This window comes from Ciconia boyciana, chromosome 6 (assembly GCF_034638445.1).
Source record: "Ciconia boyciana chromosome 6, ASM3463844v1, whole genome shotgun sequence".
Classification (NCBI taxonomy): domain Eukaryota; kingdom Metazoa; phylum Chordata; class Aves; order Ciconiiformes; family Ciconiidae; genus Ciconia; species Ciconia boyciana.
In genome coordinates, this window is record NC_132939.1 from 64,206,220 (window position 1) to 64,225,830 (window position 19,611).

Here is a 19,611-nt window from a genome sequence, read left to right on the forward strand (position 1 = left end):
TTGGGTTTTGGGTTTGGTTTTTTTTTTTTTTTTTCATTTGATACAGCCAGACTTTGATAATCAAGACTGTCTGGGACAATGCTGTAATGCTTCCAGTGATATAACTCTTTATGGTTATATAACTCTATATAATGATACAACTCTATCTCGGAGTGTGACAGGGCTATAAAAAGTGTAGTAGTTGCAGAAATACGCACTTATGCTTGCTAATCCTTGCTAAGCCTATAATTCTGATCCTTTTTTATCTTTAATAAGTGCAAGTTATTAAGCATATATAACTAGTTGCACATGGGAACTTTTTTCCTTGAGGGGTATCAATCCTGGTGATAATAGAAGAAGTGGGTGGAGGGATTAGAGCATGAAAATGAGGTTTCTACCTTTAGCTGAGGCGCAGTGTACCCTGTTGAATACATCACCTTGACAGTAATCCATAACAGTAATTTAATAGGTCATAATTTGGATATCCTTACCATGTCTTTATTGCACTTTTCCATGGCTGTGATAACAAGGGCCTTGGTGCTATAGAGACCCACTTGTTCTGGTGCTGTTTCTTATTGCTCTGATCTGCAGAGTTTCACTCCCCAGTGCCTTCAGGTGCCAAGGACATCACCTCCATCTTGCCATTCTCCCCTGGGTCTAGAGTGCAGCATCCAGGGACACCTGGGCCTTGAGAAAGGACTTTGTGGGGGATGACAAGAGAAGTGATCATTTGCCAGGACACCAGGCGGGCTTCCAGTGTCAAGAGTAGACAACTCAGAGGAATGATGCTAACATATAGTCTCTTGGTATTTGAAACCATCCATTTTGGATAGGCACAGCTTGCTAGTAACCAGGAAGACCTTCCGAGGTTGCTTTGCTCCGGTTCCTGCAGGATAAGCATCCTTGTCATTGTCTTCAGTGACGTGCTGGTGGCACTTTTAGCAGACACTGCAAAGGCTGAACAGTCACAAAGAGGTGGTTGTTTCCTCGCTCCTAGGGGTGACACTCCCAGGCCTTATTTCTGCCCCTCTCCTTTCTTACTTTGCTGCCGTCAGCGACCCACCACGATGAAGAACAGATAATTTCCACATCCATAGCTGTTTGGTTTCCTTCACAGAAATCAAGTACTTTTCTGAATCTGGTATTGCTTTTTGAGGCCTTTCTGTGCTCCATCAACAACCGACAATGCACATTAACTGTCTGTAAATTTCTAGAAGTTTAATGTGCAATGAAAAAGAAATCCCATTGAAATAAAATCTAACCCTGTGAGAGACTGAATTAAACTGGAAGCTGATCTTTAAAGCAGTAACTGTTTGTAGATGGATACACTTTCTATGTAGAAAGCTGAATACTCATAAGCCATATATTAAATAATAAGTATAAATTTAGTAGAGTTAGAGAGTTTAAGAGTTTAATCTGTATATCACAGGCCATTACATTTCACTAAGTTACTCCTCTGCTGAACCCATGAACTTGTGTTTAACTAAACCATCCCCTCCAGACAAACATCCCGCATTGATTTAGAAGTCTGAAGAGGCTGAGGATCCACCACATTCCTTCATGTTTTTCTTGCTTTTTCATTACACTAATTGCTTTTAAAAAGCATCATGTTTAAATTAACCTGGCTTCAGCTTCTTGCAGTGGCATCTTCTTATGCATTTTTTCCACTGTACTAAAAAAGTCCTATTAAGTCATTTACACATATAATCAAGTCATCGCTTCACCTTCTTTTGATTAAGTAAATGAGTTGAGCTTCTTAAAGCTCTGTCTAGCCTGAATTTGGGGGTCTGGTGATGGCAGATACAGACATTTTAGCTGCACTTTAATCCAGCTCATTGGCAGCAGTAGGGATGAAGCCGTGGTGACATGGATTTCAGCTTCCCAGGTCCCAAATAAGTTTCTGCAGCCGTTATTGTAGCCAGGTGGGTTCACAGCTAACTCCTCAGTATTGCCCATTGCTCAGCCTCTCCTAGCCTAGTGTTGTATATCCAAGGAATAGGTGACTTTTTGCCAAAGCAAACCACATGCTGAATTGCTCATCTACTAAGACCTCTGGATCCTTTTCAGAACTGTTCTTTGCTAGGGACGTTTTCCCCTCCCATGCTGGAGATACAATTTGCATTGCTTTTGCCTAGGTATCTGATTTCCATTTAAAACACATTTTAATGGCACATGCCCAGTTATCAAGCACATCATCCTGCGTGACTGTCCTCACTACTGTTTAACATTCCTCTAATCTTCCTGTCATCTGGGCATTTTATCAGTCATTTTATAACGGCTTTCAAACCCTGAAGAAAAGCGCTGAATAGAGGGGGACCTGTCCACTGGGGTCCAGAAGGCTCTCAGTAGTAATTTTTTACTACTTTCCACTACTCCTTGTTTGATATCTGCCAGGTAGCAAGTTCTTCATCCATTTAACCTGTAATTTACTGAACTGTGTAGTCTCAATATTTTGTCAAGAGTGTCACACAGTGTCAATTCAGTGAAGATTACCATACAAGAGGATTTGGCCAACGTGTGGCTCTCGGGTGATTCAAATGCAGCATCAGGATGAGGTGATGTTACGTGATGAGCACTGTGGCTGTGCTGATTTGGGAGCTGTTGGGTCCTTGGCTGCAGGCGGGAGCAAACCAGGGGCAGCTGCTGAGATTGTCAAGTCAATGGTCCACGTTGCTGCCCAGTCCAGCCCCAGCAAGGGAGCACTGGTACGGGGAGCTGCCCTGGCTCGTGCCTCTCTGGTGTATATCATACTTACGCTGAGGCTCCGGCTGGCCGTTGCATTTGGCTTGCAGCTTGTTCTGTCAAGGCATTTGGCTGTCTTCCTGAACCGAATTTATACTCTTATCAAATAATGAAATTAACATTGTGGGGCATTTTACATCATTCCATTTTGACAGCCATTCATTGTGTTCCTTTTGTTTTCTTTTTTATTAAACATATTGAAACTCAGGTTGCCTTTGCTCTCATTTTGCCTGGCACTGAGATCAAGCTAAGGAACCTGTAATTACTCGGCTCAGCCTGTTTGCCCTTTCTGCATATGGGTGCAGAAAGCCTTTTGGTTGTACTCTGGGAGTTCTTTAAAAACTTCATTGTTACTCTAATAAATCTACCCACAGAAGGATTTTTCCCATATGTCTTTAGCTTTCCATGTCCATTCTGATAAGCCATAATTTCTCATTCACATACTTTTTCTCTCTTTCTTCTCATCCCTGTGTGCTTTATTGCATACTGCTTTTTCATTTCTAGCAGCTGCCTTCCTTTCGACCTTGAGGCTTTGGCTGGTGTAGTCCTTTTCCTTGACCATTGAATGGTACCATTTTGCTATCTGACAAACTCCTAAATGCCAGGTGACTGACATTTACAGTACTTAGTCTCTCCCCCCCACACCAATTTGTACTTGTTTTTTTATACTTATGGGAAATAAGTTCTTGGTGGCCCTATGTGTGTGTATAAATTTTACCTTTAGTTGCAGAAACATGAAATTTAAGTTGTGCACTGTAAATTTACAGCTACGTCAGAATTAAATTTAAAAATACGTTGTATACCAAATGTAGTCTAGTGGTGTATAAATCTTAGCACTTTTCATCAGTAGATCTCAAAATGGCTTGCAAAGTAGGTCATTAGCATTATCTTCATTTTAAGGAGAAACTGAAGCTCAGAGAGGTAAAGTGATACGCCCAAGATTACTCGGTAATTCTTCATCCATTTTGAGCTCCCCAGGAGTTGCAGTGGGTGGATGGTAACTGGGAATACAACACTGAGCAAGAACAGAGGTCGGATGTAAAAATTATCCCAAGAGTGCAGTACATCATCAGACTGTGGAATGCACAGAATTTCAAATCGGGACATTTATCCTAATATTTTGAATTATATTTGAATAGATTCTGTGGTTCTTCAGTCCATAAATATTTTTACTGCATCATGGGAGTGATTGAGATTTGTTTGACTACTGTTCTATTTATTCAGGAATCCCATTTATCCCTCTCTCTCTAACGAAGCAAAACCAGGATGCTTAAGTTTTTCAGAGACAATGAGCTCTTTCAGCCATACTTTACCTGCAATAAAGAGCAAACAGCCAGTCATTGCAATGATTTTACTGTCTGAACGTCTAGAAATAGTTGAGATTTGTAGATGCTAACTACTGATGCAAAAGGATGATCCATGTTATCAATTGAATTCCAAACTGCCTATTTCTGAGCGGTGCTAGCTCTTTGCTTTTGTGGGTAAGTCATAGATTATGTATTATTTAAGCATTCTATATATTAACTGTTTCGTGCTCTGCAGTGAGAGGAGGAGAACAACCTTTCCATGGTCTGGAGGTGTTACTTACACTCCTGCAGGCAGGAATCAACACGAGCATAGCTGTAATTGCCCTTTGCAGTTGTTTTTTACATACAACATCATTCTTAACCTGAGTGTTTTCACTGCAGTCTAAGATACTGGATAGTTCCCTGTTACGCTGATTTAAAAGCCTTCATTATTTCTGATCCTTTTAAGACCAGACAAACCTTGACAAAAAGGTTAATTGCAACCCAGTAGAGCTACACTAATGTTTTATTAGGGGGAACTAGTCATGTCTAGATTTTTCAGAGCAAGTGCACTATAAAGAACATTAACATCTCGCCTTGAGATTTTTAAACTCTTCATAAACTCTGATATATGAATTTAGCTTTACAATAACGTAATATAGTTTATGAACTAGAGATTTTAATTTTTTTTTTCAGTGTGGCTGCTAGCTAGGTGGCTAAATCCGTATTTGGATCTGTACACAAATCCAGCACGAGAGGTTGCAGATTTTCAACTCCTTAATTAAATTATGGGGAGAATTTGAAGGGTTTTCTCACTTGCAAATATTTACATTTGAAAATATTTGCTGTTATCTTTGAAGGCAGTGGGTAGGCCTATTGACTGCTGAGGTTTGTACAGGGAAGGTGGCTTAAGCACTAGTGAAGCAAAAGAGCCCAAGTCTTCTTTGCTCATTAGCTTGTGCCTGCACGGGGGCTTCTCGCCGGCGGAGGGAACTGCCCGGGTCTGACACAGCCCCTTGGCAGGAGTGTCCGTGTGTGACGGGCTCCAGGAGTTGCTCCTCAGGGCACGTGGGAGCACCGTCAGGAGGCTCACAGTTTTGGGTGGAGTCTAACCAATTTGCTGCCTGCTTTGTGACCTTGAGAGGAATCAGAGGGATTTAAAGGTTTTGTCTCCAGATAGCCATCAGGAAACAGTGATTCTATCCCATCACTTCCAGCATCACGTCTGCTTGGGGAAGCCTCCCTTGCTGCGCTTTCTTTGGGCAGCTTTTACCCTGGTCCTTGTTATGCTCTGCCATACGCTGCAGCGGCATCTTCGACCTGGATGACATTTCTCCTTACTCAGAGGAGGCAGCGGAGAAGAGGAGCGGGTGTTGGAGATGGATGAGAGTGTTTGTGTATGGGATCGATCTGCAGGGTATATTAATGGGAAGGAGATAGGTGACCAGAAGGGCAGGGAGAGAGGTCCCTGTGGCAATGCAAGAGTGCAGTTGGCAGAAGGTGCCTGAACACAGCGTAAGCAGTGAGCGCGGCGGTGGAGTGGAGCTGTTAGGGGAGCAGCTGCCGCAGACTTGTTCCCATCCCAGCTGTCCAATGGAAAACACAATGATTGATTCAGGATCTCAGGAAGAAAGATGTGTGGGCATAATACTACTCCTGTTGGAGTAGTAGCTGATGGAAGGGCACGTGCTATAGTGAGTAAAACGTTTCGGGTAAGATAGTTTGGACTTTCTGACGGTGGAGGGACGATAGGATCTAGTTCTAAGCTGGAAATACTGTTTCCCCCTTAGACACCACATTATTTCTGTAGTGGTGTATGCATCTAGGGTGTGGCTGAGTGAGCATCTTAGACCCATCTGGAAAGCTTTTCCCTCTCCGAGGAGATGTTCAGGTGCTCTGTCTGCTTCGCTTGACTATTGCCTACCTCCCTTCCGTGCTCCTGCACTCCCTCAAGCATCCTGCCACAATGTTAACAGCTTCAAGTCATATTGTAGCAGCTAAGGTTTGAAGCAATACCAATTTATTTTTTTTACGTTAATTTAGTACTCCTTTTTTTCTCTTCAGAGGAACCTTCGGCTCAGTCGTTGTATGAAGTACACCACCAAGTCATCCCCGGCTCAGTTAGCCCCACAGTCAGAGGGCTGTCAAATTGACAGTCCTAATTAGAGCAACAGACGTGGAGAATATTTTGCAGATGTAAAGTATTTAATTGTGACTAAAACACATGGAAGAAGAAGAAAGTTGCATGCTTGGAAGGACAGCATTACAGCTGGGCCAAGGCAGAGGCTAGTTTAGTTCATGTCTATCAGCATGCTTGCCTTCTTCGTGTCCTGTTTTCGTAACTGTATGGAGTTGTTAAACTTACATGTTCAGTTTCTTGAGAATGCAAAAATTTTAATTTGGGTAACGGATAGGAACAAGGAGATATTTTGCTAGGCTCCTGTGTAAGAACAGACCCTTGTTTTGGATCATGAGAATGAATGCAGATCAAGAGGGTTTTTTTTTAAAGCAGGGGTACAAATTCTTCTGGTTTTGTCCATGAATCAGAAAGCAATTAAAGAGAACCAGGGGAAACAATCATTTTATGTGTATGTTATTCCAGAATTTTCCATTTGAGGTAGTTAACATCTCCCTCTGAAATACCCAGTTTAACTTCTTGTAAGGAGAAGCAGCTGCTGGCCTGATCTGGTGTGTGATCTGATGGTGTTGCCTTTGTTCCTAAGAATTTGAGTGCAATGGTGCAAGTTCAGGGTATTATTTTTCAAGTGGTGCTGTGGAAGAAAGACACAATCCAGCTGAGCTGAAGAGAGCATCAGAAGTGTTGCTTTTTCTCACGAGTAGGTTTTTTTTTTTCCCCCCTCTTGCACCTGCTATTTGTGCTGCTCCTTTACTCCTTCCAGACTGAAAATATCTGTGAGGACAGGCGGTCACTAATACATGGGATAAAATTATCATTCTTTTCAAGTCTCTGTCTATAGAGGAAAATAAAGGAGAGAATCATTTGAAGAAACACTGACAGCAGTAGGCAGCTATGCAAATTTTGCCTGGTGTATTTAAACATACACATTGGTTTTAAATATAATTCTGAACTTATCTAGTCTACAACAAGGTCAAGCAACAGAGAAATGTACCCTGTACAGATTATTTCAGACACGAGGCAGCCTGTATACATTTTCACCTTCCCACTCATACCCCAGCATCTTGCTGTTGCTATGTTTTTAATTCTCTTGGGTTGTAAATAGGAAACAAAAGAACTTGATACTTTTTCACACTATTGCAGATGGGTAGAATGGAGCAGGTAGAATAATGCTGGACTTTGTGCTGAATTAGAAAAAAGTCATGTTAGCATATTCTGTACTTCCCGCGTCCAGAGTCATGGCCTTCACAGGGCTGAAAGAAATGTGAAAATGTGAAGTCTCTAAATGAGGCTGGAAGGGCTTTTGCTAAAGGTCTGCTCTAGCGCAAAGAAAAGCTTTGGTCTAGGTGGAGAAAGGACATGATGACATGGTTTGCCCCGTGAAAAGAAGAGGTCAGACCAGATGAGCATAGTGGTAAGCCTGAATGCTAAAATGTGTGGCTTCTTTCTTTCACGTGGCATTGATGATCTCACCAAAGTGGAAAAGGCGTATTTGAAAAAGTCATAGTTCTTCCTTTCTTTTTATTTTTACAGCTAAAGGATTGCTGCTGTTTGGTATGTGTCTTACTTCTCCAGCTCCTTGTGGTACATCTTTCCCAACTTCCCCAGGCTTTCTGTATTTGTGGTTAATGCAGAAAAGATGTTTTTCTTACCTAAGACGATGATAAGGGGTTTCTTACTAGTTTTGCTTTTCTAAGAGGAGAGGCATTTTTAAAACCCATATTTTTGTGAGTGGGATCTCTCAGCCTGTGAAGCACCATAGGAAAGGATTGCTGGAGAGTACATGAAGCCATCTCCTGTCATTGCCAGGCCCTGACTCTTCTTCAAATCCTCATCTAATCGCTGTACAGATCAATGCCCTAAACCTCAGAAAATAAAGTAAACCTTGAATCATTAACCATCAGCCATCAGAAAGGTCACAGAATCACAGAATGGTTGAGGTTGGAAGGCACTTCTGGAGGTCACCTTGTCCAAACCCCCCTGCTCAAGCAGGGCCCCCTACGACCAGGACCATGCCCAGGACCATATCCATACAGCTTTTGGATATCTCCAAGGATAGAGAGCCCACAACATCTGTGGGCAACCTGTGCTAGTGCTCGGTCACCCTCACAGTAAAACAGCGCTTCCTGATGTTCAGACAGAGCCTCCTGTGTTTCATTTTGTGCCCATTGCCTCTGGTCCTGCCACTGAGCACCACTGAAAAGAGCCTGGCTCCACTGAAAAGAGCTCTGTCCTCTTTGCCTGAAGTATCCCTTCAGGTATTTATATACATTAATAAGATCTGACCCCCCTCGAGCATTCTCTTCTCCAGGCTGAGCAGTCCCAGCTCTCTCAGCCTTTCCTCAGAGGAGAGATGCTCCAGTCCCTTAATGATCTTTGTGGCCGTTTGTTGGACTCTCTTCAGTATGTCCATGTCTCTGTTGTCCTGGGGAGCCCCAAACTCCAGGTACTGGCCTCACCAGTGCTGAGTAGAGGGGAAGGATCACCTCTCTTGAGCTGCTGGCAATGATTTTTCTAATGCAGCCAAGGATACCATTTGCCGCCTTTGCAGCATGGGCACATTGCTGGCTCATGTTCAACTTGGTCCACCAGGACCCCCAGGTCCTTTTCAGCCAAGACGCTTTCCAGCTGGGTGACCTCTAGCATATGTTGGTGCATGGGGTTGTACCTCCTTAGGTACAGGACTTTGCACTTCTCCTTGTTGACCTTCATGAGGTTCCTGTCAGAGTTGGAGTAGCTGACAAGCTGGGATGTGACAAATGAGGGTGCTGGGACTGAATCCAACAGTTTGGCTGTGGTGGTTTTGGCTTTGCTGAGCTTCTTTTCGTCACTCTCATTATCAGCTCTGTGGGGCAGGGTGACAAGCTAAAGCTCGGGGACTGGCCCCAAATCCATCCACATGGACCACAGGGAAGTGTCTTTCCAGGGGAAGAGGACACCGTGTGCGTGCACGTGTGTGTAGGTACCTTCCCAGGGTCTGGAGGTGGGTGACCACCTTCCCAGAGGAGAACTGCTCTTTTTCTCGGGTTCTTGCAGCGTGGTTGCAGCATGCCAAAAGCAATTGGCTGGATGCACCGTGGCCTCCAGCAATTATGAGAAATGTCGGGGCAGAGCTCATGATGCTGTTACCATGCTCACTTGCTCTTTGAAATCACTGGCTAAGAAAGATAAAGAACAGTTCTGACTTTTGTCTTAAAGCTGTCTCCTTGCCACAGTTTTATAGACAATTAGGAAAAAGAAAACCATAATATTTTTTTCTAGAAATTAATAGTTCATACTCAGATCACTATAGTCTCTTTTGACCTTATTTAATACAGAAAGTGCATGTTCCTAATTGAATATCCCTGTAAGCTTGAGAAGCATATCTGAAGTTCACATTTAGATTTGAAAAGTTAATAAAATACTTCTATTTTTTACCTTTTCACAGTGCATTTTTTATGTGCATTTTTGAGGTCATATATAAATAGCCAGACAAATGGTTTGTGCTGTGCTGGTGGTGTATCATGATATTTAGATCTGTTCTGATTGCTAAATGATGAACAACGGATTTACATTTGCGTGAATGTGATGTGTATGTGGTAAGTTGCAAAGCCAAACTGTAACTTATTTTTTTCTTGAAGTTTTATTGTCTTGTCTGCTCTCTGCTCCTCCTTTTATCTACCCCAGGGTTCCCTTAACTTTGCAAGTCCCTGACTCCTATCAGACAACAGGCATTTAAAAATAAACCTAGCTGACATAGAAATGTTGGGTTTCCTTTCTCAGATGTGACATTTCCCCCAATTTTCACCTACTCAGCATTCAAGTTAAATAAAAGTAAAACCTTCTCCTGAACCCGCTTCCCGTCCATAACTTGTTTGATATTTTATACACACCTGTGTAGTAAAATATCAGCTTATACCTGGCTAAACTGAATGTTGAGCATCTCCTTCAGTGCTCTTGGGGAGGCATTTCCTTCCTGCAGATATTTGAATTTTCCTGCTTAACACCGCGGTGCTACGCTGCTTAAACCCCTGGCGTTTTCTTTGCTACTGCCGATCTACCTCATCCATTGATGCGTCTGCGCCAGCTGTCACCTTTGGGCGTTTTTCCGGCAGGAATGACTTGATGACACGTTCCCGGGTCAGTACCGCTGTCAGTAACAAACTCTGATTGCTCTTTTCTGAACGCTGCAGAGAAAATTCCCCAGGGAGGGCCCAGTGTGTGGGTCTCAAGTTACCATTAAGGCAGCTGTTTATCATTAGTTTAACAGCTACATGTATTTCTTAATGCCATTAAAAATCTAGTGCTTAATCTGTCTTTAAAGTCTTAAGGATTTTTTTTTTAGTCTGAAGCATTGCGGTTGATGCAGCCCTGAATTTTGCTGATTTTTTTTTTTTTTTTAAAGTTTTAGTTTTGTCCCTGAAGTCTAGTTGGGGCAAGAAACAGTAAAGACTTAAGGATCAGACTTTTGGGGCTGCTCTAGTGGCCCTGAATCAGCAGGAGCATTTCTGTAGCTGGGCAGGATTTGACTTCAGCAGGATTTGCAGACTTGGGAAGCCTTTGCATTAACTTCAGTGGCTTAGAATTAGATTTCAGCAGCAGAGTAACTCCCCAGAAGGCTGAAAGCACAATGTGATCCCTCTGACACAATGTCTCCAAAAGGCAGAAGAAAGAACAAGCCAGAGAATTTTGATTTTACTCAGATTTACTCGTGGTTGCCTCGAAGCAGCGGTATTTTTTCCTCTTTTGCAAGGTCTTTAAGCCCAGAGCCTGAAGCTGTTCCATGCAGCAATTTAGTGAAACTATTCAAGTCTGAGACTTAATATCAGTGAACACGAAGGAGATTTACTAGCGATGGATGAGGTTTGAGTACTTCTGACACGATTTCCTTCTTTCCCGCAGGTTGGACAAAGTTTGCTCGGTTGACGCGGGCCCTGACGAACAGCCGGAGCGTGCTGCAGCAGCTAACGCCGATGAACAAGGCTGAGGTGGTGCACAAACACTCCCGGTTAGCCGAAGTAAGTGCGACAGACACCAGCCTCCTCCCTTCGTAAGGCAGGAAGAGATGGGGGGGTAAAAACCCAAACCTGTTCCTATTTATAAATAATATTTTTAGAGGGAAATATTTCCCAACTCTGATTTTTTTCAACCTCTCCTCTGCTCATCCTAAAGCAGCACTATGTGCCAGCCCACATTTCTGGGACAGGTCATGCTCTTTCAGTCGTGGAAACAGTCTCTGTAGGTTGCTTTTACTTAAATGCCCCTATTTCTGTGCATGCAATTCTCAGTTTGCCGGTTGTTGCTTAACTTGGGGTGCACAGTGTGCTCCTCTGCGTGCTGTCTCACAGCGACAGGGAACCAGACGATGTCCTTGAGCCCTGTGGATGGTCGCTAACTCTCCCGGGGAAATGGGATTGTTTGGGAAACCAGGTACTCCTCTTTGGAAGTATCCCTGTCTGGGTCCCTGGGGTTGTACAGGCACACTGACTACATATGTATCTTGACTTTCTTGCAAAGTCATTCCTGCAGTATTTTGCTCATCATTTTTTTCTTCAGAACTGATGAAATGAACTCTTTGGCAGGTTGCAAACATCTCCTTAACAGTGCAGATGGTGCAACAAGTGAATGCCTTCAGGTTAACTGATGAAACAGAGGTACTGCTTTCATCTTCATGTCCGTTGGTAATGAAAAGTATACGGGTCAAAAATATATGGTCAAAATATATGGGCTACTGAAAATGACAGCCCTAGCCACCTTGTGCCAGAGAGCTTGTCCTGGGTTCGATGCTAAGAACTGGTAGCAGCTTTAAATTTTTTTTTTTGGTTCCCTTTCTGGTTTTAGTGGACTTCGATAATAAAAACTCAAATTAAAATCAGAATGGAAACCCACAGTTTTCAGGTGTTGGCAGTGTGATGCTTTCCCTTGAATTATCCCATACCAATAGCTTGGATGACTGCTGAGTTACTCTCACGTCTTGCTTTTCTGATTCATGACATTCCACTGTTCTGTAAATCCGGTTATATCCATTATTGGTTTGGTCTAGAGAAGGGAAGACTGGAGAAGATATGGTAACAATATTCAAATAAGTCTAAAGAAGTTGCATAGAATGAGGGAGGAAATTATTTACCAGGACCACTATAGCTAGAGAAAAAGTAATGGCATTAAGTCACAGCAAGGAAGATTTAGATCAGGCAGTAGGAAAAGCTCAGGTAAGGGAGAAGGCTGTACGTAGGAACAGGTTGCTTGGAGAGTGTGCAATGCTTTCGAGGCAAAGTGCTGTCAGGAATGCAGACTGAGTGGAGGAATGCCATCGCTGTACAGGCCCCATTTTCCATACTTCTGTGTCTGAGGAGGAGCGTTATCACTACAGCTCATTCCTTGCAGAATGTACTGCCCACCTTTACCAGGCTTAACTGTTATCAGCCATCTTCTTTAGTTGTATACAAGAATAATTCAGAGAGTCTATGATGAATGCAGCTGACTAACAAGATATTGTGTATTCTTTAGTGGTTTAAAATTAAAAATTCATGCAGCATGAAAGAAATAATCATTATAGTTCAGTGGTCTCCACAGCCACTTGCCACCCACTCACCATGTCAAACTCAGCATGATATTATGTTAAGAATAATAATTATGCTTTTACAGTATCATGGGAGGTCCTAAGCACTCCACCACCAGAGGCATAGGGAACTATCAAGCATATGTTCATCGCATTTGGCTTGAGCCCCAAGAAGCTTATTATTCCAGCTATAGCGAGGCTGTTTCCAGCTCCTGCCCGGTGAACAAGACAGCGAACACACAGGGCTGGAGAAACCAAGAAAAGAAGTCCCAGTCCTGATTTATCATGACAGTAAAGTGTTGACCACAGATGAGTCCAAAGACATAAGATAATGACCAGATTATGAGTCAAAGCCAAAATGGTGTGTTAAATGCAGGGGACAATTTTGGCATTGAAAGAAGTTTCATGGATTTGCACAAAGGCTGCTGTGAAAAAATGACTGTACCGATCATTGCTTTTATTCCAGGGAAGGACCCATAGATCCACCAGCAAGTTCAGCGTGCCGCAGTGGCCAGCTGAACCTTGCCCATTGGGTGGTTCTAGGAATGCTGTTACTGAGTCTTGTCCTGGTCACTGGGGAAGTGACACCTGGAGGTTGATATTTTTATGGGTCTCACCTGGGGTTTGGCATCTGTGAGGGTCTCTGGCGAGTGCCATTGAGACCACACCACTCGGTGTGTGTTGCTGTGCAGCTGGAGCTCAACACGTGGCTTTGTGTTACCCTGAAGCTGGTGTGGTACGAGGCTGGTGGCAAAGGGAGCAGCCATGGTCTTCTGGAGGTCTCTGCTGCACTCTCACTGCTGCCTGTGTAGTAGGTCTAGTGTTTTTCTGGCCACAGGATAAATTTGTGCAACTCAACTGACTCTGTAGAAAACAAATGGCTAGCTAATGTAACAGTAAGTTAGTTTTTCATCATATCAGTTTAACTGACTTTCCTTACATGTCGTGGTTGCTAAATCTGACCTTAGGGAGGGTGGGAACAGGTAGGCAGAAGCAGGTTTGCATCCCATCAGGTTACAGCCTGACACTGGGCCAGATTAGACATGTTGGAAAACCACAACACAGAGTGAGAGAGGCTGCTGTTGTTGTCCCTTGGTGATTTCTGAAGAACAGATTTTCAGTAGACCCAGAGTTTTACTGTCTGATCTCAGTAACAGCTTTCTCATCTTAAAAATAAGACTGCAAAGAATCAATGGAGAATCTGTATCTGTGGTACTTGAGTTCATATTCTTAGTTGTTGTGCTGTTTATTCAGAGCCATTTACTCCTCTTCATCGAGGAAGCATCCCGCGTTTGATCGTTTTTACACGTATGGGACTGCTATTCACAATCTAACAGTCCCTGCAAATATGGTGCATCATCTCCAATATGGGACAGGTGTAGGGCTGAAATGAGTTTTAAAGTGGCTGGAATTATTTATTTTATCCCATACAGACTTGAGATCCCCAAATGTAAAAGGTGTTATTAGTTCCAAAATACACATGAATCTTTCAGTTGTCAGCACAATATATTGCCGCGTTGTGCGTTCCTTTGTGCTTTTGTTTCTTGTGTTGGACTGAGATAAGAGGTAATTAGATTAGCTGGGAGGAATGTCTTCAGTGAATTTGGCTTGGTTCCTCTGCAATGTTTCCAGTCCCACATTTTACAAAAGTGCGCATGCAGGAGATTATACTCATATGCAAAAAAGAAAAGAAAAGTAATTACAAGAAATAAAAGAGAACCCACTAGTGATATTGAGCTTGTAAGAGCAACAACTTTTTGAAGAAAATGAGAAGGAAGCATGATACTGCCAGGGTGTTAGGGCAGAAATTGTGCATGCAATGCTTCCTTTTAGAAGGAGGTCAGCCAGCAAGGCTGAAGTCTGGTTTACCTTTGATAGGGTATTGTTCTGGCTCAACAGTGGTTCAAAAAAGAGGTCAGGCACGAAGGATTAGTCTCATAACACTTCCAAATATGAATGAATACTCACGTTCATAACTGCAGAGCATAAGCTGGTGTGGCAGTACCCACAGCCTGTTTATGGAGCCTCTCTGCCCTTGCTATTGGCATGGTTTCCCTTCAGTCCATCTGCAAAGACCTCCCTTTTTGCAAGAATATCCTTAGATGCTATGCTGCTCCCATTCATCAAGTGATAGCTGCTTCCACGCGTTCTTAATAAATCAGATAATTTAGAAAGTGCGGGTTGACTTGCAATGTCCAATGAACACAGTCCCGTCTTTGTGCTGCTCCTTACAGAAATCCGTAAGACCCCTTATTGGATTGTATTAATTGAAAACAGTAACATTTGCTTTTTCGTCTTTTACAGGTTCTCCAGCTGGGATCTGATATTCTTCCTCAGTACAAGCAAGAAGCTCCAAAGACTCCACCACACATTATACTACACTATTGTGCTTTTAAGACCACTTGGGACTGGGTCATCTTAATTCTAACCTTCTATACAGCAATTATGGTTCCATATAACGTCTCCTTCAAGACAAAACAGAACAACATTGCCTGGCTTGTGCTGGACAGTGTCGTGGACGTTATTTTTCTGGTTGACATTGTTTTGAACTTTCATACGACCTTTGTTGGCCCTGGTGGAGAGGTTATATCTGATCCCAAACTCATAAGGATGAACTACCTGAAAACATGGTTTGTGATTGATCTTCTGTCCTGTTTACCGTATGACATCATCAATGCCTTTGAGAATGTGGATGAGGTAAGTGATTGTAGTCTGCCTCAAAAAGATTGTTTTAATTAGGAATTAATTTAGGAGCATGCTCCCAGGCATCTGGCAGCAGTAAGAGGCAACTGAAGCTCTGTGCAAATATGCAAGGATGGCCTTAAGCTGCTGGGCTTTACCTACCTGGCATTCCCGTGTTGGAGAAGAGGTGCCTTTGAATTCAGTACCTTGTATGGATGTGTACATTAATGGATGTGGGTTTTAGAATCACTTGCTTGCCATCCGAAAGCATCGTTGCACATCCATATCAAAATGGGCTGGACCAGTTGGGATGTCCCCCTGCCATAGCCTCCCTTTTCAGCTCATACCCAATGATTGCCTTTAAGCAGCCCTAATCCATTGCAGGGCAGACTAATACGGCTTGACGTAAGTAATCAAAACTCTGTATCTGCTCTGGCTGAAGCTGGTGGCAAATTTGCTACTGACTTATACAAAAGTAGAGAATGCCTCTGAATGAGCATTTTTAAAATCCTGCCCTAGGATTACTTTTTGAACCATGCTGGAATTATCTTTTTTTTGGTGATGTCTTTAAATGTCTGATTGAGAGAGAGATTTATCTCCATTTTTTTAAACAGTTCTTGAGCTACTGCTGGAATTTTAGAAACAGTTTGAGGAGAGAAAACATAAATATCTTAAATAGACGCTGAATTAAAGCTTTTTAAGTGCTAAATGTATTAACATTTACAAAATCAAGCTTGCAGCCTAAGATAATAGAGAAAACAAGCAATAACTATGACAAATAATGCATGCACAAGTCAGTGTAGAGAAAATTAATTATTAAAATGCAACTATAATGGCATTAGGACTTGTTTTATTTTTTCTCTAGAGTCTTTTATCTTTAGGGCCATAAACAGATGAAGAAGCCTCTGTTCATTTTTTAACGTTTTTTTTTCTTAGAACACCGTTGAGTGTTTTTGGTTTGTTTGGTTTTGGTTTTTTTTTTTTAAATTCTCCAATTCTGTAGTTATATATCCTCACTATATAAAATCTACATTCTTATTTTTTAATGCAGACTTTGGTGCAGATTTTGTAGAGCTCCTTTAAAATTCCATCCCTGTCTCTGTGCTGAGTACCATCTTTTGACATTGTTCCATTTTATTTATAGCAAATATGACAGAAGTGATAACACTTGCAGCTTAAATTCAAGATCATATGAGGGCTGCCCGTCTGGAAGCAGGTTGTACAGTCAGGCTGTGTGAGGAGGTGGTATTATCAAGGTTGTAAATATAATACAGCTTTTTAAGATAACCAGTTTCAGACTGAGGAACCTGATTTTTATAAAAATGCAGTGTTATCTCCAGATTTTCATGCTTGAATATGTAAAACAAATAGAAAATTTCTGTGCCCAAACAGTACAGATTTAAACGATGAGCTTAACCTCTTTCTCTAACATATAGATAGGAAATAAACCATCTGCAATATTTGTGACAGTGAAGAGAATCATTGGCATAGTGCATTATAACTGAGGCACACTTAAAGTGGCAAACTTCAACCAAAATGTAATAACAGTAACAAGGTATCATGAGCTCCAGTGATCCTAAAGCTGCTATCATTTACCTTCAAACAAATGAAATATCAACTCCTTTTTAATAAGACAACCAACAGTAACGTTTCTTTCTCATGAAATGGTATGTTATGGCCCTGGAGCCTCCAGCAGACATTGGAGTGTAACTGCTTATGTACTTGATTTCAAACCCCTCCAACTGCAGTTTTCCCTAGTGCCTGAAAAGAATTGAAGTGATTTTGAAAACAGGTATGTAAACAGTCAGTCTTTCCTCCTTGGGTCTACATTTTCCCTTCTCTCTATCTTCCAGGGGAGATTTTTTTTTTTTTTTGGTCGTATGTCTTCATTTGTGACTTTTAAGTCTTTTGAGCTGGTTGGTGTGTTCTGGGTGGTTGTAGTTATCAATGCTCTTTATCTTCATTTGGCTTTTAACATTTATTTTAACTGGTACTTCTTTTCTGGGATTTAACTTTTTGGCCCACTAGCAGCAGTGTGCTCAAACATGGTTCATAGGTAAAGAATAAGTAAATCGATAAGCTTAATTTGGAAGAAATATTCTGGTTGATTAAAAGGAGAGTATTTCTCATTAGAAGGTGAGTGTTTCCTCCTTAGGCAAGTAGGAGAGAGAAGAGTTCTTTTAGCTCTTGATTCTGGTAGGTTTTAGCTCTTTATCTTGGCCCAGGGTGTTGGATAAGGGCATTTGTCTTTAGCATTAAAGTTGGTGATTGTGGCATTTCAGAATAAGTTAACAGAAAATCAGAGCTTAGTGGTAAAGACCTTGGGGGCAGGTCCTGGTGCTCTTTGAGTTCTTGGTATGATGGCAAAGGAATGGACCCAAATCAGAGCGAATAGCCCTAAAAGCCAGCTGAGTGAAAGATGAATTTCCAAATTTCCCTTGTGTGTCCCACCTCCATCCCTCCTTTTTCCACATAAAGCATCAAATGCACTTTTGTTAGTTGTTAAGGGACTAGGTGAGTAGGGGGGGACACCAATTGCAGGCAGTTTCTTTTCCTCCTTATGGGTGGGTCTCTCACGCATAAAGAAGGATACGGCCAAGGAAGTTTAGGTTTGTGTCTCTGCGTTGTAGATGTAGACTACTGTATGTGATATAGGTGCTTGAAGGTTCTCATGCAGAGGCTGCTGAGCCATTGTATAAGACGCCTTATGCACTTGATTGCTATTTTATAATGTCAGAATTAAGGAGATAAATCAAAAGATTAAAAAAAGGACTTTGAGAAAAGGAAATGTGAGTTTTCTTACTGAAGGTTGGAGTTCTTCAAATGCAGTCAGTCTTGGCCGGAGTAGGAACAGGGTCATTTCCATCATGGACAGCATTATGCCGGGGCTGGAGTCTTGTGAAATTCCCACCTGAGGCAAACATGACTGCAAATCAAAGTTATTTTGTTGTTGAGTGGATGTAGAGCCTCAGTAGGAAGGATATGATGAAAAGGATTATGACACACAAATTGAGAATTGGGGGGGATTAAGATGATTTGAGGCAGAATTAGAGGTGTAGGTTTCCATGCCTGGAGTTACGAAGCCAGGCTGTTACAGTCTGCTCAGGGGGATTTGGATGTATGACAAGGAGGGGGAAAGGTAAGATAATAAGAGAGAGAGATACCTTGCACAGCATAGAGTGATCTAAATTGATGTGATGGATGAGGAATTAAGTGGCTAAGTGGTACTGAAAGGGTAGGAAAACAAGGTAAAATAGGCTGGAGAAAAATGAGCTAAGAGAGAGGAAAGTGGAATCCTTAGTGGGATACATACTTTATTTAAGAAAATTGGTAAGATGATAGTCCTAGAAATCAGAAAAATGCATGGCATCTTTTCTAATTGGGAAACATTACTTGCACTGAAATACATTCTGGCTAAACCAAAGCCATACAGAACACCTTTCATATATAGAAGTGTGAGAAGGGACACTATAAAACATACTGGGGAATCCAGCCAATTTTCAAGGTACGAACCACAATGGAGGGTATGTGCTCAGTCTCTCTGAAACTGGACTGATTATTATTTTTTTTTTAAAGTAAGAGAGTTCTCTGAAACTTCAGATTTAGTCCAAAAGTGCATGTCTGTCTGTCTCTTCTTTTAAATTAAAAAAATAAAGAAAAAAATTTGGAGTAATAGGGGATATGGTGTTTGGATCCAAAGATTTTGGTCACATGAAGTTCCTATTGTTATTAGGCTGTGAAGTACATAGCGACTAGAAGTTTGATTTTTGTCTTGGAGTTACATGAAGTGATTCTAATTTTTTCCTTGAGTACTTAGTGGTATGTAACAACTCTTTCCATTGGTGTATGCACCGTCACTTATACTTCTAAAATCATGACTCCCTACTTTTGAAGCTAGAGAATTATGTTACCTTGAGGCTTAGCCTTTATATGTGTTCTGCCTACTAGAGAGAGATAAATATCCAGCCTCTGTCGGTCTGGGCTACCAAAAGTTTGTTTATAGCATGGGTAACCATTGATTCCATACAAGTCACAATTATCAGAGTCACACTGTGCTGAAATTGTCAGCGGATGAGTTTACAGTGTGCCTGAGGATGCTGATCCCACTGCTTGTTCAGATGCGGTCAAACCATGCTACAACTCCCTTTGGGACCAAATGCATGGATTTACATCCCAGGGAAGCCGGGATGTTGTGCAGGTGCTTGGCTCTTGTCCCCACACGGAGCCATGCAATTGCAAGAGTATCT

The 19,611-nt window shown here is 42.0% G+C and overlaps 1 protein-coding gene across 1 annotated transcript in view; it reads left to right on the forward strand.

Moving 5' to 3' along the window:
• Positions 1-19,611, forward strand: part of KCNH5 (potassium voltage-gated channel subfamily H member 5) — a 162,578-nt gene that overhangs the window by 30,300 nt on the left and 112,667 nt on the right. The window contains exons 5-6 of the mRNA XM_072864508.1: positions 11,026-11,141; positions 14,987-15,379. Of these exons, the coding sequence (XP_072720609.1) occupies positions 11,026-11,141; positions 14,987-15,379 (509 nt within the window). The remainder of the gene's footprint in view (positions 1-11,025; positions 11,142-14,986; positions 15,380-19,611) is intronic.